Raw genomic sequence first — 17,282 nt, forward strand, 5'->3', positions numbered from 1 at the left:
GACCATAGGTGAAGATATAACTCTATTTCTGACCCAGGCCCCGGGACCCCTGGTGCACGATCCGCCTGACTCTGACAGAATGTGGACAAAAGCTCTCCTGGACTGGGTAACTTACAAACTACACAGAGGGCATATCTCAACTATTGATGAGAGTGATCCAGAGAATCTATCCCCTAGACAGGTACTCGGTCGATTTCCCTCCACTGCCCAATGTCATCTGAGAGCTGCCTGAGCAGTCAGTCACAGTATAGGTGTGTGGGGGGGTACTTCCCTGGTGGTCCAGTGGTTAAAGAACCTGCCTTCCATTGCAGGGGATGAGGGTTCGATCCCTGGTCAAGGAACTAAGATCCCACATGCCGCAGAGCAACTAAGCCCGCGTGCCGCAACTACAGAGCCCACGTGCTCTGGAGCCCGTGCGCCACAACTAGAGAAGCCCGCACGCCGCAACGAAGAGCCCGCACTGCAACAAAAGATCCCGCATGCCACAACGAAGATCCCATGTGTTGCAACTAAGACCCAATGCAGCCAAATAAATAAATAAATATTTTTTAAAATAAAGAAAGAAAGAATGCAGACTGGGGTCGGGCCAGTCTGCATAAAGCACTTGGTGTCCTCCCAACGGGGCTCCCCACCCCCAGGCTCAGCTTAGGCCTCCCTCTCCCAACCCTCTCTAACCCATCCTCTTAAGATGGAGACAGATAGGTTTTTTTCTAAAGCCCAGATCTGACCCTGTCACTCCTGTGCTCCACCACCTTTCATTACCAGAGAACAGACCAAACTCTGTGGCCTGTCCCTTCGGGCCTTCTGTCACCTGGCCTTATCTCTCACTCTTGTATATTTTCTCTTTTGTCTTCTCACAGCCTCTCCTTCAGTCACTTCGGACCACTCGCAACGCCCCTCCCAGGATGTCCTCCTAACATCCACAAATCTCTAAATATCCAAATCCTCTGTATCCATGAAGGCCCAGCTCCCGTGCCACCTCCTCCATGAAGCCTTCCTGATGCTACTTTGGCAGCATTATCTTGAGAAGACATATGGAGAGTGCCTGGCCCAAACCAGATGCTTTATCAACAGTAGAGAGCTACGATTTTTAAATGGCTCTGGCCTCATGGTTTTGGAACAACCAGATGATACAGAACTGACCTCTGTCACTGTTCCCTATAGCTGTGTAGCATAGAGGTTAAGGGCAGACAGAAGCCAAACTAACTTTCTGGGCTTCACACCCCCACCTGCAGTTCTGCCCATTACTAGCTGTGTCACCTATTGACAAAGTACTTTAAAAAAAAAAAAAAACAACCCACACATGTTTGCCCTAGTTTCTCCATCTATAAAATGGGACTCAATAGAACTTACATCCTAGGGTGTCATGAGGGTCAGTGAGTTAATATTCATAAAGCACTCAGAACAGAGCGGTGATCCAGGTAGATTTTTTACTTCTATTCTCCCACTGCAGAGAATCATAGGTCAACCACAAACTGACTGTCAAGATAAGGACAGGGATACTTTTTGAGGACAACCTCACCCGGCCAGAAAGGAAAGTCCCACTGGCTTGACTGTGGCTATAAGAAGCCCAGAGTTCGAGGCTGGCTTGAGGCCCAGGACAGACTGTGGCCAAAAGAGTTCATAAAGCTCTTCCTACATGCCACGCATTGTGCTTAGCCATTTAAACAAATAATTTTATTAAATCTTCACAAAGACCCTAGGTACTGCCCCTGAACCTCATCTCCAGAATGTTTCATCATCTGTAAAAAGGGGATTCTAACAGGACCACCTCAAAGACTGGCTGTGAGGATCACACACAGAAAGTGTCCCACAGGCACGAGGCACAGAGTGAGGGGTCAGGAAACACCCTCTATTATTACTACGCCCATGTTAGGAGAGATGAGCATTCCAGGCCCGGAGAAGCTAATCCCAAATTACTAAGCTTCTGAGCACCAGGTCCAGGATTTGAGCCCAGACTTCTGACCCCCAAACCAGTGCTCATTTCACATCACCACAGTGGACACCCCTAGGGTCCTGCCGTGTTGGGATCAACAGCTCTGGGCACCTGTGGTGTGTAGCGTCACCGGCTACCCCCACAAAGGACAAACACCTGGCCCGAGAATACCTGGCTCCTGACACCACGCTGCTCTCAGCCGGGCAGCTTCTGCTCTGCTTGTTACCTGCTCAGCGCTGAGGTCCTGATGGCAAGATCCCACCCGCTCCCCCGGAATCTACTCCTCACTGCTGCTCTCCTGCTCGCTTTGCCCTGAGACCCCCAAAATCCACCTGGGAATCGAATCCAACGATGCTCTGCTCTCCATCTGGTCACGCTTCAGGATTAACTCCTCAGAGTCAACCTCAGCCCCGCAACGCAGAACCCGCTCCAGCCTGCCACTTCCTGCTCAGGAAGCTCCTGGACTGGGGGTCCATCGATGCCCTCCACACTCGTGATGCTGAAGGGTACTTGCCCTTAGCAGTTGGTGTCCTGGCTGGGAATTTGGCTCTATGGGGAAATGTTACAGCCTGCAGCTTCCCTCTGCCTTTGAAGATACGATCACACATCTGAGGGTCGTCATGTGGAAGAAGTAAGGTTAGACTGGTTCTGCTTGACCTCAGAGTCCAACTAAAACAATAACAGAATCCACAGAGAGAAAGAGGTCAGCCAGCAGAGCTCCCATAAACACCAGGTACTCAACAAACCTGTACTAAGTTGGAGGGAACAGCAGAAAAAACTTGAAAGCTCAGCTGTGCAAAGGAGTGTGTGCTCATGTGACAAATCCACCCATCACTGGAAGTTTTCAGGCACGGATGCAGGAGGATTGGACTGGATGGTCCCTAGGCTCCCCTGGAACCCCAAACTAAGTTCCAGGACAGCAACTTTCAGCGTTGGCTACATATCAGAATCACATGGGGACCTTCCAAAAGTACTGATACTCAGGCTCTATCCCCAGAAACCATGGTGTAATTTGTGTGAGGTGGAGCCCAGGCAACTAAAAATTTTGAAAAATGCTCTCCTGGTGATTTGTGCTGCCAGGGCTGGTCTAGGTAGGGTTCATTGACATGCTGTGACACACAGCATAGTGAATTAGGCAGACACCCTCAGCCTCTTAAAACCATAAAAATGATCATCCATGTTCATGCAGAAAATTCTGCATCTTTTTTTCCTTGATTTATTCACTGTGAACACTCCTGGACTTAATCTGTTCCATCAACACCAATTCATTAATGTCACAAACCCCATAGCAGACACTGCAGGATGGATTATCCCAACGCTGGCCTGAGCCAGGAAAAGAAGAACATGCAACAGAGCCTCGGAAAGGGTCTCTCACTAATTGAAGACATAGGACACCTGGGTTAAGGGGACAGAAAAGGTCGGCGGGTGGGGGAAGAACTCCGTGAATTCATGTCACTTGCATTGGACTTTGGTGGGTGTGAAAAAAATTTAAATGACCAAAATAATACAGTCCCCACATACCACACCTTCAAGTCCTCTCCATCCTTCCAGTCTGAGCTCTGCTACCCATGGTCTACTACAGTGCTGCCCGTGCCCACCTCAGGTTCCAATGCTTCTTGTTACTCAGAGTCATTACCTGCCTCTGTATCCTGGCACTGAACACTTTCTGCCTTGCAGTAGAGATATTCCTGGGCCTTTCCAATATCCCCTCCTGGGCTCTGAGTTAGAGTGCCGGGGCTTATTCGTTGCTGATGGTCTGCACAACTCAGCCCAGTGCTAGAACATGGTGGGTATCTAAAGAATGTTTGCTGCATGGATGACTGAATGCTGCACCCCTTTCTCCACAAAAGTCACCATGTGAAAGCTGAAATGGACCCACCCAGATAAGGCTACATAGGCAGGGCGAACAGTAAGTGGTTGCACTGAATATACCTGGACAGCCGGCCCCCTGATCCTGGAGGGGGAAGCTGACTCCAGTAGAGGTGAGGCGAAGCTTTCCTGGACTCATTCCACCCACCGCATCAGGTATGGCATCCAAAGATGAAGTGCTAATACCCAGTTACTTCCCTCAGGTGTCAGGAGTTGAATGTATAATAAGTGCATGGGTATCTACAGACGGAAGGTGTCATTTTATAAAGACAAGGTGAAATCATCATTATCATAATAGCTGATGAGAACTTAACGCAGTCAGGGCAAGACGGAGTCAAAATATTGAATTCTAAAAAGGCACCTGAAGAAATACAGACAGCTCACGGAGCAAGCAAGGAGGAGAGGATGTCCAGACACAGACTGGTCATTCGGAAAAATAAAATTAAAACCCTACCTCATACCCTGAAATCAAACTCCAGATTAAAATGTCAACGTTAAAAAAGAAAGAGGGACTTCCCTGGTGATCTAGTGGTTAAGAATCTGCCTTCCAATGCAGGGGACGCGGGTTCGATCCCTGGTCGGGAAACTAAGATCCCACAGGACACAGGGCAACTAAGCCCACACGCTGCAACTAGAGAAACCCGCGCAGTGCAAAAAAAAGCCTGCGTGCTGCAACGAACGATCCCATGTGCCACAACTAAGACCTGACGCAGCCAAAGAAAGAAAGAAAGAAAGAAACCATCAAGGTATTAGAAGAAAATACATTGGAGTACAGAAAACTTTTCTAAGCAGCACACTCAAAAATCATGAGAAACATCGACTGATTCAGCAACAGAAAACCATTCAGTGTAAACAACAAAAGCAATCACCACATACAGAGCCAAAAGGCAAATTACAAACTTGTAAAAAAAAATACCCTGCAACCCAAACGGCAGGCGAGGGGCTACCATCCTTAATCCACAAACAGCTCTTACTAATCAATATAAAGATAAACCCTAGGGCAAAAAGGATGGACAGATAGAAGTACACAATTTCGGAAAAGAGACACAAGCAGTCAACAAACATATGCACCAGTAACCTACGAAACTGCAAATTAAACTAAACTGCGTTAGAGTAGCAGGTGAAAACTTGTAAGGTCTTTCTAGTATTTGAAAGAATGTATCAAAATTGTTATCTTCCTACCCAACAATTCTCCTCTGGGAATCAATCCCAGAGAAATAATCACAGACTTATTTATGCAAAGAATTAAGTTACAAAGATGTTCATTATAGCACTGTTAAATTAGTGAAAACCAGGGAGAGCCTGAATAAGCAAATAGAATACTATACAGACATTAAATTAGTGTTGTTGAATGTTTAAGACAATGTAAACATCTTTCCATGTCTTTAAGCAAAAAGAACACAAACAGATACGCACAATATTAATTTTTGTGAAGGGAAATATATATACACACAGACACACACACACACACATATAGATATGCACTGAAAAAAAGGCTAGATGGAAAAACAGTGAAATGTTAACAGCGGTTTCTCTGAATTGTAGAATTAAAGTTGGTTTCTATTTTAGTTTTGCTTATCAGCATTTTCTATACCAAACCTGTCTTAGTTTTGTTGAAGGGGGAAGAAAAAAGTTAACACAGAGATAAACATTGAAATATATCAAAAAAATCCAAGCTTGCTGTTCTGAGGAACGGCCTTAGAACACGGCCATAGAACACGGCCAACTCGCATCTGCTCCACACGGGAGAGCAGGTAGGGGCTGCGTCATTCCGCGAATGCCACGCGGGCCCCAAATCACATGCACGGCTTTGGAATGCACCGGGAGGATTACAAGGCTGTCTGGCTTTCTGGGAGTGCACGCCCCACAAAACAGTGAAGCTTCACTGTGAAAAACTTTCTGGTCATTTTCATTTTTAGAGTTTAGCTGTGGCCTATAGAAACCAGGAAAGTTCCTTTCTTCCTCCTTCTGTTTGCCTCCTCCTCGCAGCCCACCTACTGGTGAGCCCCAGATGAGAAAGAACATTCGCAACAATCACAAGTGCTCCGTAATGAAATGCTCTGCTTAGCAAAACAGGCAGCTTCCAGCCTCCTCTTCACCCTGCTCTGGTGCCCAGCTGAGGCACACAACACAGCAGGTGGCCTCCCAATTTGGAGAATTGGGGCAATTTTCGACCAGTGGCAGGTAGCCCTTCACATCCAACTCCCTGCCTCTTTCCTCTATCATGTGCAGTTACACCAGTCAATCCCCAGGCTCTGGCCACACCTGCTTGCGCCCAGCAGGGGTCCCTTTCCAATCTCAGTCACTGTCGACAGGACCCCTTCTGTCTGGGATGCCCCGTGTGCACCTTCCTCTGGACCCACCTCCCAGATGACTTCCTCTTCCTGGTGGTTTCCCCCAGCCCCAGACAGAGGCCACCCATGCCTTCTCTGGGTTCTCAGAGCGTGTTTGGCTCTTAGTCCCAGGACTCAGTTGCTGGATCAACTCCACTGGCTGGACTGTGACTGCACTTCCAGGGTCCTCCCATCTCAGCTAATGACAATTCACCCTCCCGGCTGCTCAAGCTAAAACCTGGAGTCATCTGTGACTCTCCTCACCCCTCACATCTCACATTTCATCTGTCAGGAAATCCTGCAGCTCTACCTTCAGGACATGTCCTGAATCTGGTCTCCTCTCATCACCTACCGCTAGCACCCCAGTTCCCATGGCTGAAGGTCCTCCCAGCTGGCCTCCTGGCTGGTCCCCTCCAGTCTACTCTCCAGTAGGCAGCCAGAGTGATCCTTTCAAAACCCAAAAGCCAGATGACGTCATTCCTCTGCTCAGAACCTCCACTGACTTCCCATCTCACCCAGAGATAAAGCGAGAGAGGCCCGAAGCACTCAGCCTCCCTGTCCCACCTCTCAGAACTCGTCTCCCCACTTCCTCTCCACCTGCTCCACTCAGTCATGCCAATCTCCCTGAAGCAGCCAGGCGTGCTCCTGCCTTGGACTTTTGCCCTGACTGTTCCCTCTGCCTGGAATGCACTTCTCTCCGAGAGCCGTGTGAATCACACCATCACACCCTTCAGCAAAGCCCTCTGAGCACCCATCTGAAACAGCACCCCACCCCAAACTCAGGCCCACCCCAACTTTACTTTTTCTCTACACTCTACACGACATACTTTATTTGCTTGAATCCTCTCACGAGAGGGCAAACTCAGGGTAGCATGAATTTTCATGTTTTGTCCACGGCTGTATCCCCAGCATCTAAATAGAACAATACCCAGCATGTAGCCCATTCTCAACAATGTCTGTTTAATGAATGAATGAGGAGAAAGGACTTGGTATGGGCTCTCATGGCCCAGCTGAGGACTCGGGGTCCAGCCTATAAGTGAAGGCCCAGCAGTGGACCAGCCCCGCCCCAGCCCACCCACCTATCAAGCCATTTCTCCCCTCCCCGGCCTTGGGAAGCCCCTTTCTGACCATTACTTTTAAGTTCTGCTTGGAAAACTCGGGGCCTGAGTCATTCCCCAGGGCCCTGACTAATTCTCTCTCCATCCCTTGGACCCACCTCCAAGATCCTTCCTCTACAGCATAATGGGAAATCCAGAGAGAGCTCCCCTTGGAGAAGATGGAAAGGAACTGAATGATTTAGAGGAAAATTCAGTTCTTCCTGGCTCATCAACTGAGAAAGTGCAAACTCTCAGGAAGCCAGTGCCTCCGAAAGTGAAACATTAATAGAAATATTACTGGAAAATACCAAACAGGAAGAGAAGGAAAATTCCATTGTGGAAGCAAGGTCCTCTGTCGATGCTCCTTAATGATCTCAGTAACTCGTTTCAGAATCAAAACACGGAAAGAACCGGAAATCTATCAGGCTGTCACCCTTCCTGTGGACTGGAACTTTGGCCAAACCACCTCCACACCACCCCGGCACAAAGGGCACTGGGCTCAGAACACAAGGTCAACAGCCTGGCCACTGGCTCGGCCAATACCTGCTGGGAGGCAGGGTGGGCTCCATGCCTCCCTAGTTCTCAGTTTTTCCATCTGTAAAATGGGCATTACAGCACCTTCCTCACAGAGTGACTCTTAGAATCAAATTAATTATGGGTGTAAAAGTGTCTTTTAAGCTGTGGAATACTCACCCAAATGTAGGAGTTTGGGTAGGTCCTACAATGCTAACAGAGGGGAATTTTATAAGAGTTTAAATCTAGCCACAAATTAGGCAGAGAAAATTCAGGCATGAGATTGTGCAGCCTGAGGTGATATGGCACAGTGGTTCAAAACAAAGACCTCCTCCTGATCGTGCTTCTCCTTCAGCTCCACGGAATCAAGGCTCTGCCCAGAACAGCTTCTGTGCCAGGATGGCTCTCAGCTCACCCACACTACTTTGTCTATAGACAAATTCTGCCCACACCACTTTGTTTATAGACAAATTCTGCCATACAGAGCTGTGTTCTAACCTTGGTTCCTGTGTGTCCGCACCAGAAAATAAGCTCCTTACGGGCAGGCACTACCCAACCCCTGGTTCATCCCACAGCTCCTGACAGTGGCCTGCATATGGCAATTTCTCAGTCAACAAAAGCCAAACAAGTTACAAGTCAGTGTGGCAGACACCACCAGCAGCCTGTCTCCATGCTGCAGGAACAGCCCCCCTCAGAAAGCCGACGGAGGTGCTGCCATCAGCCAGCCAGCACCCCAGCTCTCTGCTTCAAAGCCACAAATCCAAATCTATTTTCTAGGGCCCAGCCTGACCTACCCCTTCGCCACAGGCCACTACCACTTGGCTCTCTCAGCACAAGATGAGACAGTCAGCTCCAAGTGAAACTGCCCAGGGAAGCACTCGACCACAGGCAGGTTCAGCTTTGCTTAAATGGCCAGAGGAAAACACACCTGTTTCAGATTTGCCTTTTAACACCTATTTTATGGGTCAGAAATGCTTTGGGGGAGAGGACGAGGTCAAGTCTTGGGGGTTCAGTCTGGGGGAAATCAGTCATGTTCTGAGGTTGTCAGATTAGAAGACGGTCATCTGATCTCCTTCAAGGAAATTTAGGTTCCTTGTTGACAAGGGCCAAGATATCAGTTTTTTTTTTTTCTTAAAAGAGCACACACAGCCTCACCAGTCCTTGAATGAGAAGACATCACAGTTACAAGACACACATCTTGTGATCTTGTGCAGCTGTCCCTTGGGAAGTGGCAACTCTGTGTGCAGAATTTCTCTATGAAATAACTCAAGTGCTGCATTAACATCTCACTTACAGAACTCAGAGGGAGATGAGGGAGGGAGAGAGAAAAGCCAGCTCTGGGGAGCCTTTGGGGACCACCAAAGCCCAGACTGAAAGGGATGGGGGAGGGGGTGCAAGAAGAGGAGCATTAAGTGAAGGGGAGCAGGAGACACACAACACACATTTCATTAAATATCAGAGTCTTGGGACTTCCCTGGTGATGCAGTGGTTGAGAATCCGCCTGCCACTTCAGGGGACATGGATTTGATCCCCGGTCTGGGAAGATCCCACATGCCGCAGAGCAACTAAGACCGTGCACCACAACTACTGATCCAGCGCCCTAGAGCCTGCGAGCCACAACTACTGAGCCCACGTGCCAAAACTACTGAAGCCCGTGTGCTCTAGGGCCTGCATGCTGCAACTACTGAAGCCCGCACGCCTAGAGCCCATGCTCCGCAACAAGAGAAGCCACCACAATGAGAAGCCCGCGCGCCGCAACAAAGAGTAGCCCCCGCTCGCTGCAAATAGAGAAGGCCGGTGTGCAGCAATGAAGACCCAACGCAGCCAAAAAAAATAAATAAATAAAAAATCAGTCTTACCATCTCCATCTAAATCATTGAAAGGGGAGGAACACATTGATGAAAAGCATATAGGCTTTGAATTCAGACTGAATAGGTACAAACCGGGCCCCATCACTTGGTAGCTGTGTGACATTAAGCAAGTTATTACCTCTAAGCCTCAGTTTCTTTAACTGTAAAATGGGGGAAATGCTATCCACAGTAGAGGAATAGCACTAGAGGCCCCAACAGCGCTGACGGCCCGCCTGTACCCCTGTCCTCTGCCATGGGACTTCGCAGCTCCTCCTCCCCCCGAATCCCGGCTGGCCTTATGACTTGCTTTGGTCAACAGAATGCAGCAGAAGGGACAGTAGGGACAGTAGGCCAGTTTCTTACCTCAAGAAACTGTATGGGCCTCTGTAATTTCTTGGAACCCGGCCACCATCATATGAACAAGGCTAACTTGCTGGAGGATGAGAGACCACATGGAACAGAGCTTACTCGATATAGCCAAGGCCATCCTACACCAGGCATCCCCATACATGTAAGAGAGCCCGGCTAGGGCTGGCAGGGCAGCACACACACTCCACACTGACCTTAGATGCCTGAGTGAGCCCAGCTGAGGCCAGAAAAACTACTCAGCTGACGTGTGGGTTCACGGTCAATAATAAAGGCTTATCATTTAAAGCAGGGGTTGGAAACTACAGACCACAGGCCAGTTGCCCATTTTTGTAAATAAAGACTGGATACAGCTATACCCTTTTAATTGATATATTGTCTAAGTCTGCTTTCAAGCTACAATGGCAGAATAGTTGAATATTTGTGATGGGGGCCGTCTGCCCTGCAAGCTAAAATTATTTACTAACTGGCTCTTTAAGAAACTTTGCTAACCTCTGGTTTAAAACCAGAGTTTGGGGCTTCCCTCGTGGCGCAGTGGTTGAGAGTCCGCCTGCCGATGCAGGGGACACGGGTTTGTGCCCTGGTCCGGGAAGATCCCACATGCTGAGGAGTGGCTAGGCCTGTGAGCCATGGCCGCTGAGCCTGCGCGTCCGGAGCCTGTGCTCTGCAACGGCAGAGGCCACAACAGTGAGAGGCCCGCGTACCGCAAAAACAAACAAACAAACAAAAAAACAGAGTCTGGCGTGATTTGTTACGCAGCAATAGCTAACTGATACAGTACATAAACCCCTTCTCGGGTGATTGTGAGGATTCAAGGACCAATTAAGTGGTTAGCCTGAAGCCTGGAGAACATATTTCTCTTCTGGGGAATCAATGGGAAAAACTGGATTTGATATGCAGCATTTTTCTCACACTACTTTCAAGGGACAGGACTTCAAAGGAGAAAGTGTTCCAAGCCAAACCACAGCTACCAAGCTTGGCTCTTACCTTTCCAATCAATTACTTTCTCAGAACTGGAGAATGTGGCTGTTAACCAAACAGAAATGACTGACAGCTCATGCTTGACCCTGGCTTCAATCAAGCTATACATCAATGATTTGAAGTGAAAAGGACTGAAAGACAAGTCACAACTCCCCACAAAGACACGTGAGACACTCTCTTCCTGTTGTGGCTCCAACCTCTGTCTGCAACCTCCTGCCACACCCACCCTTCAGAGCCTCCAACCACTCTCTTGGCATAAGCTTCTGCATGGAGAAGCTCAAATGCTGCCACCCCCTGAAAGCCCTCCTTGAATTCACAGACAGAGTTGAGGCCCTCCCAGCCCTTTGCACACCCTTCTGTTCTGGCATGCCACATGTTGCAACACTGCCTCATTACCTGTCTCTGTTTCCCAGACTAGATCTTGAAAAGCTCGTGTTCAACTACAAACTGAAAAGCTTCCCTCTTGGAAAGCTGGCCACCACTTATTCCCTCTGAATTCCCCCCTGCTTAGCACGTTGCTCACAAACTGTTTGCTGAGTGTTTAAAAAAAAAAAAAAAGTTGAACATGATATTATTTATTCCTTAGGAAACATGTTATTTAACTCAACTCTGTGGATGCTGACAAAATATAAATTGTTGGTACACATCAGCATGTATTTAAAACTTGGGGAACTGATGTCATGGTGCATCTTGACTTTCTCAGTTGCAGTGGAAACATTTACTTAATTATGATAAAAGAAACAAGACTTCAGCAGAAAATCTAACTGGATGAGCCCTGTTTGGCTGCACAAAAGGAGACCTACCAAGTTACTGGCCTCTTTGTCATCATTATTTTTTTATAAAGACAACCTGAAGGAATAATATTTCCACCTACTAAAGTTTCATTTTTCTCTTCCCAGGAGTTCAGGCCCTCACTGTGTCTCACTCGGACTGTATTGTAATTGCCTCCTAACTCCAAACCCATTTCCCCCAGACTGTGGCAGCTGTTTGTAACCTGGGATGCTCCTCAACCATGGCTCTGAGTCTATCCTTTTCCTGACTCAACAGTCTTCAAGGATTCCCTGTGCGGTCTAAACTCAGGCCCCCACGTATCTCACATTGTCACCTCTCATTCCCCAAGTGAGGCCCACTGCAAGAAAGCTCTGGTTTCTAAGAACACCCTCCACATTAAGGTTTCATACATATATTTGCGCACACATACGCCCACACACATACATATATGGACACACGTATGCGTGTACACTCACAGCACAGGCACCTAAGTGCTCCCGCAGGCTGCAGTCAGCCTTCTCCCTGCGCTGAAATTCCACTTCCGTCTCTAGATCCAGCTCAAAGCTGCCTCCTAGGTGAAGACCTCACTAAATTCCCCAAGACAAAAACACTGGGAAACAAATGATGAAAAGACAACGTGTGTAGATATTCTCCAGAGGCTTAGGCCAAAGATTACTGCCAAGTCTTTTGCAGCCTTTATTCCCTTCCTCCTAGCTCGCCCTTGTACCGAGAGATCTCTGAGCACAAAAGTAAGTGCAGGGAAAAGCTGGTTAAACTGAAAACAGTCTGTTACAGATGATTCTAAAAGGGGAAATGCCCCAAACTGGAGGCTGGCTGAGTGGGGCATACGTGACCAGGTGTGTGTGTGCCCCAGGACTTACCTGGGAGTATAGAAGGATGCCCAAGTATGTGTCAGAAGGAAGCACAGGTAACTAAGGGAAGCAGGAGAAGGGTCCCCCAAAGATAAAGCTGGTTGGGAGGTGACAATGGAGGCCCTGCAAGGAGGATCTGTGGACCAACAGCTCCTACTCCCATGCCATAGCAACCCTCAACACAGGCCGATGTTAAAAACACAGGGTCTGGCACGCAGGGGGCATTCAGCAGGCCTAGGGGTTCTTGTCCTAACTCCTAACAACAGAAAAAAGGAAGCTGGGTCTGAGATTAAGTGGGCTAGAAGCAGGTTTTCCTGGATCTGTGGGTGAGGGGCAGAAGGCGGGCTCTGGGGTGTTCAGGGCTGGATCTGCAGTATGCCTGACCTTCCAAAAGCTATCTGGCTGGAAATAATGTGAAAACCAGGCTGCCTCCTGGCTGCCTGGCCAGGAATGGGGGGTGGGTGTTAGCCCCGGATTAGGAGGCAGCCCCACACAGAGGGCAGAGATGAGGGCATCCAGAGTCTGCATCCCAAAGCAGCTCTGACCAGAAGACCCAGAGGGAGGGTTGAGAAGCCACTGTTGCATTAGTGTTCTCTAAGTGTGGTCCCAGGATCAGCAGCAAAAGATCACCCGAGAATTTGTTAGAAATGCACATTCTCAGGCCCCACACCAGGTGTGGTGACTCAGGCACTTCAGGCGATGGGTCCCACAATCTGTGTTTTAACCAGTCCTCTGGGTGCCAGTTTGAGAACCACTGAATACTATGACCCTTCCCGGCTCCTTCCCCTCCTACTCGTTAGAAAGAATATCTGGTAGCCACAATCCCTCCAACTCCAAGGATCACAACAACTTCTTAAAAGACCAAAGGGCTCAAAGTCACAACCTAGTATGTGAAAATGCAGCCCAGAGAGATTTTTTTTTTTTTTTGACTGTATTGGGTCTTCGTTGCTGCGCACAGGCTTCCTCTAGTTGCAGTGAGCAGAGCACAGGCTCTAGGCACACGGGCTTCAGTAGCTGCAGCACGAGGGCTCAGTAGTTGTGGCTCGTGGGCTCTAGAACACAGATTCAGTAGTTGTGGCACACGGGCTCAGTTGCTCCACAGCATGGGGAAATCTTCCTGGACCAGGGTTCAAACCCATGTCCCCTGCATTGGCAGGTGGATTCTTAAGCACTGTGCCACCAGAGAAGTCCCCAGAGAGATCTTTTATAAAAACCACATTTGCTCACATCATTTAGCAGCTAAACCCCCTCACTGGCCCTCACTGTGCTTAGCTTTCAAGGTCCTCCCTCACCCGGGCCCTCCTGCCCCTCTGGGGTCCTGCCCAACTCTAACCTCTGAATTCTGGCCACAGGGCCTTTACCTGCAGTCCCCTACAGCACCAGGCTCTCTTCTGCAGCCAACCATAAATAATGGTCCTCCCGGACCACGTCCCATCACGGCACTTATCGTGCACACTGCGGCCTGGGCCACAGTATTCACTAGACCCTGCTCTAGTACCCAGCAAGGGAGAGCACAGAGAAGACCTGTAAGAAATACAAATAAGCCAAGTCTTCAACACACTTGACACTCCAGCTATAAAACTTATTATTCCTCAGTATTTGAAACAGTCTTAATTATAATGAGAAAAAACACTTACTAAAGTTTTGAAAACCATAAAGGAAGACTTCAGTGAGCAAGCAGAACGACAAGCAGTGGTACAGAAAGGAGATTTGCCCACCTGGGAGGTGGTCATGGAGTAACGGGGGGAGGCACAATCTCTCTGGAGAGCTAGGCTGGGCCGTCCTTCCATCCCCAGGGACTTCAGGTTCTCCCAGGCCAGCACCTAGCCAAGCCTGGGCCACACATAAGGCAGCAGGGAGCCTCTCTGCTGTTTCCCTCATAGATCAACCACAAACCCATAATCCTGGGGGCTCTCGGAGAAACCTCCTTTGTCCCCAAGGCAGCACCTGGGTGGCCACCTGGCTTCCAGCTCTTCGTCGTCATTTAGGTATGGCACCCTGGGTGCTTAGGAAGCCCAGAGTCCATGCTTCCAAGATGTGTCCCCAAAACTGGCCCAGAGGGAGGTGGAATCCACCGACTGCCCACGATGCCTTCAGCAGACCCAGCAGGGGGAGGAGGGAGTACTCGGGGGACCTAGGACCTTGGGGAGAGGAAGTCAGGCAGAAAAAAGTCAGGAGGGGCATCCCCTTACTCCTCCTGCCTGGAAAACAAAAAAGATCCCTTTCCAAGCACCAGCTGGCAGGTAGGAGCCTGTCTCCCTCCTGTCTGGACATCCAGTCCTAAAAGAAACTCAGACTCTATCAGTCTCCCCCAGCCCACACCTGGGCAAAAGTTTACCTTTGGGAGAACGTAGGGGGCCAGAGGAGAACAAGAGGGATAGCGGCCTGATAACCATTGCAAGGCACTGGGCCTCAGATGTAATCAAAACACTGCCTTCCACCAGAAGTAGACAGAACAAGTATTATTTCATGGGGGAAAGGAGGGTGTCACAGGAGTGTGAAGGGGGAGGAGAGGGCCCCATCTGGCTGGAATTAACTAACCTGCTTCAAAGGTGGGGGATCGAGATGGTCTGATTTGATAGGGAGGGGGGTTGCACAAAACCGTCCCCCTCATCCCTGGGGCTGTATGGGGTGGGGTTAAGGTCAGGAAGGAAGGTGAGGTTTGGAGGGGTGGGTCTCCTTCCAGCTGGCTGGGTAGGCGGACCCCTCCCATGCGCGGCTGGAGGAACTGACAGGTCTAAGTGGACCGCTCTTGTAGGCCGGCTCACTGCAACTGGAAGAGCACGCTTGGGGGTTCCCGGTGCAGCTCCAGTACAAAAGGCCGCCCCATTTCGAAACCTGGCGCGGGGGGTGGGTCAGGGCAGGGCGTTTAGGGTGATTTACATATATCCATTTAAAGACAGCCGGTCTGAATCTGCCATCGGAAATGGGTAATATCCGGCGAGTCCCTTCCCAGCTCTGGACCTCAGTTTCCCATGTATAGAACCAGGAGCAGGAGGAAGAGGAGGCAGACAAGAGTAAACACGCTTTTAAGTCCGGGACAGCTCTGCCTCTCTGACTTTCCTCCTCGGGGGGGCTGAAGGGCTAGTTGGGTGTCTCTTTCTTGGGCAAGGCTGGGCGGGGCGCTCTCGTCAGGCTACTTCCGAAACGGGCACCTGGCTGTGGGATCAGAGAGAGGACGTTTTGGCAGCAGCAGTGAAAGAGACTGTGTCAGGAGGCCGGCGAACGGGGGCAAAGCGCGCGCAGAGGCAGAACTGGGAAGCACCGTTGAGAGGTCTGACCCCAAGGTCCTAGCCCGAGTGGATGCAGGAACTCGAAACTAGAGCGGTGCCTCAGTTTACCCGTGCGCACAGTGGCTCTGGAACCTCGGGTGAGGCCGAGGGGCGCCTTACCTTGTCCTTCTTGCCGGCACCGCTCTCTTCCGCGGCCGAGGCGCCACACTTGTTGAGCAGTTTCTTGCCTCCGCAGGCCGTCGGGCTCCAGGTGCGGCCGCCTGAGCAGGAGCCCCCCGAGGGTTCTGCGGCACCGCCCGCGGCGCTCTCCACCTTAATGAGGCGGTGCTTGGGGGAGATGTAGCGCACCTCGGCTGGCGTGGCGGGCCGCCGCTCGCTGCTGCTGCGGTAGAGGTGCGGGGAGCCCGAGGACGAGGACGAGGACGCGGCGGCGCCCGCGCCAGAGGAGGCACAGCAGCAGCCCGCGGCGCCCGACGCGGACGAGGCCGAGAAGGCACGCTGCCCCCCGCCTGGCTCCCCGCCGCCGCAGTAGTCCAGGCGGCACATGGCGCGCAGTTTGCGCAGAGACGAGCCGGGCCCGTTGTAGGGGTCCTCAAAGTCGCGCTCCTTCTGTGCGCGGTAGGCGCGGATGAGGTCGCTAGTGCTGCCGCTGTCGTCGGGCAGCGATCCCGACGAGGCCGAGAAGCAGGAGGCGGCGGCCGTACCGCAGGACGCCGAGGTGGCCGAGGGGGCCTGCGGCACGGCCTGGGGGGTCTGCGAGGGCCGCTCGCCCCGGCGCCGCTGCTCGCGGTAGTCGGGCCGCGGCGGCTGCGGGGGGCTCTTGGTCTTGCTGTTGCCCAAGCTGAAGTACTTGTTCAGCCACTTGGCCATGGCGAGAGGCCGCCTAGGGCCGCGGCGCGGGAGCCGCGTCCGCCGCCGCGGCCATTCGGGGGGCAGTGCTGCCGCCCAGGTCCCTCGGTGCCCCCGCCCCGGCGAGGGGCGTCCGGGGCGCCCGCTCCCGACGCCAAGTTCAAGTTCTCTCCGCCGCCTCCTGCCGGCCGCTCCCGGGCTCCGGCCGCTGCAGCACCGCCCTCCGCCTCCTCCGCGCGCCTCCCGGGCTTCGGATCTCGAGCCCTTCGCGGGCGCGTCTCATGGGATCCGGCCGCGGCCCCACAGATAACTAAAGGCCCGGGCGCCCCCCTCCTCGGACGCTCTGGCCGTGCGCTCCACCACGGAGCGCGCTCCTGCCCCGTCGGAACCGCAGCCACCGCCTTGGCCCGGATCCCCGGTACTGCTGGAACTTGTCGGCGTCCTCGGCCCCCCACTTCTTCCTTCCCGAGAACGCTGTAGCGAGCTCGGCACCCTGCCGGCTAGCAAGCGGGCCGGAGAGCGAGCGAGCAAGCGACGAGGGAGGGAGGAGGCAGCCGGCGCCCGCCCGAGCCCGTCCCGGCGGCGCCTGCTGCTGCCGCTGTCGCCGCCTCC

At 51.4% G+C, this 17,282-nt stretch overlaps 1 protein-coding gene across 1 annotated transcript in view; it reads right to left on the reverse strand.

The window, feature by feature from the left end:
- Positions 1 to 16,811, reverse strand: part of SHB (SH2 domain containing adaptor protein B) — a 131,935-nt gene extending 115,124 nt beyond the window's left edge. Inside the window, exon 1 of the mRNA XM_082643433.1 lies at positions 15,981 to 16,811. Within this exon, the coding sequence (XP_082499559.1) occupies positions 15,981 to 16,691 (711 nt within the window). The 5' untranslated portion in view covers positions 16,692 to 16,811. The remainder of the gene's footprint in view (positions 1 to 15,980) is intronic.
- Between the last annotated feature and the right edge of the window lie 471 nt (positions 16,812 to 17,282).

The sequence above is a fragment of the Mesoplodon mirus genome, assembly GCF_964341445.2.
Source record: "Mesoplodon mirus genome assembly, chromosome: 1".
NCBI classification, from domain to species: domain Eukaryota; kingdom Metazoa; phylum Chordata; class Mammalia; order Artiodactyla; family Ziphiidae; genus Mesoplodon; species Mesoplodon mirus.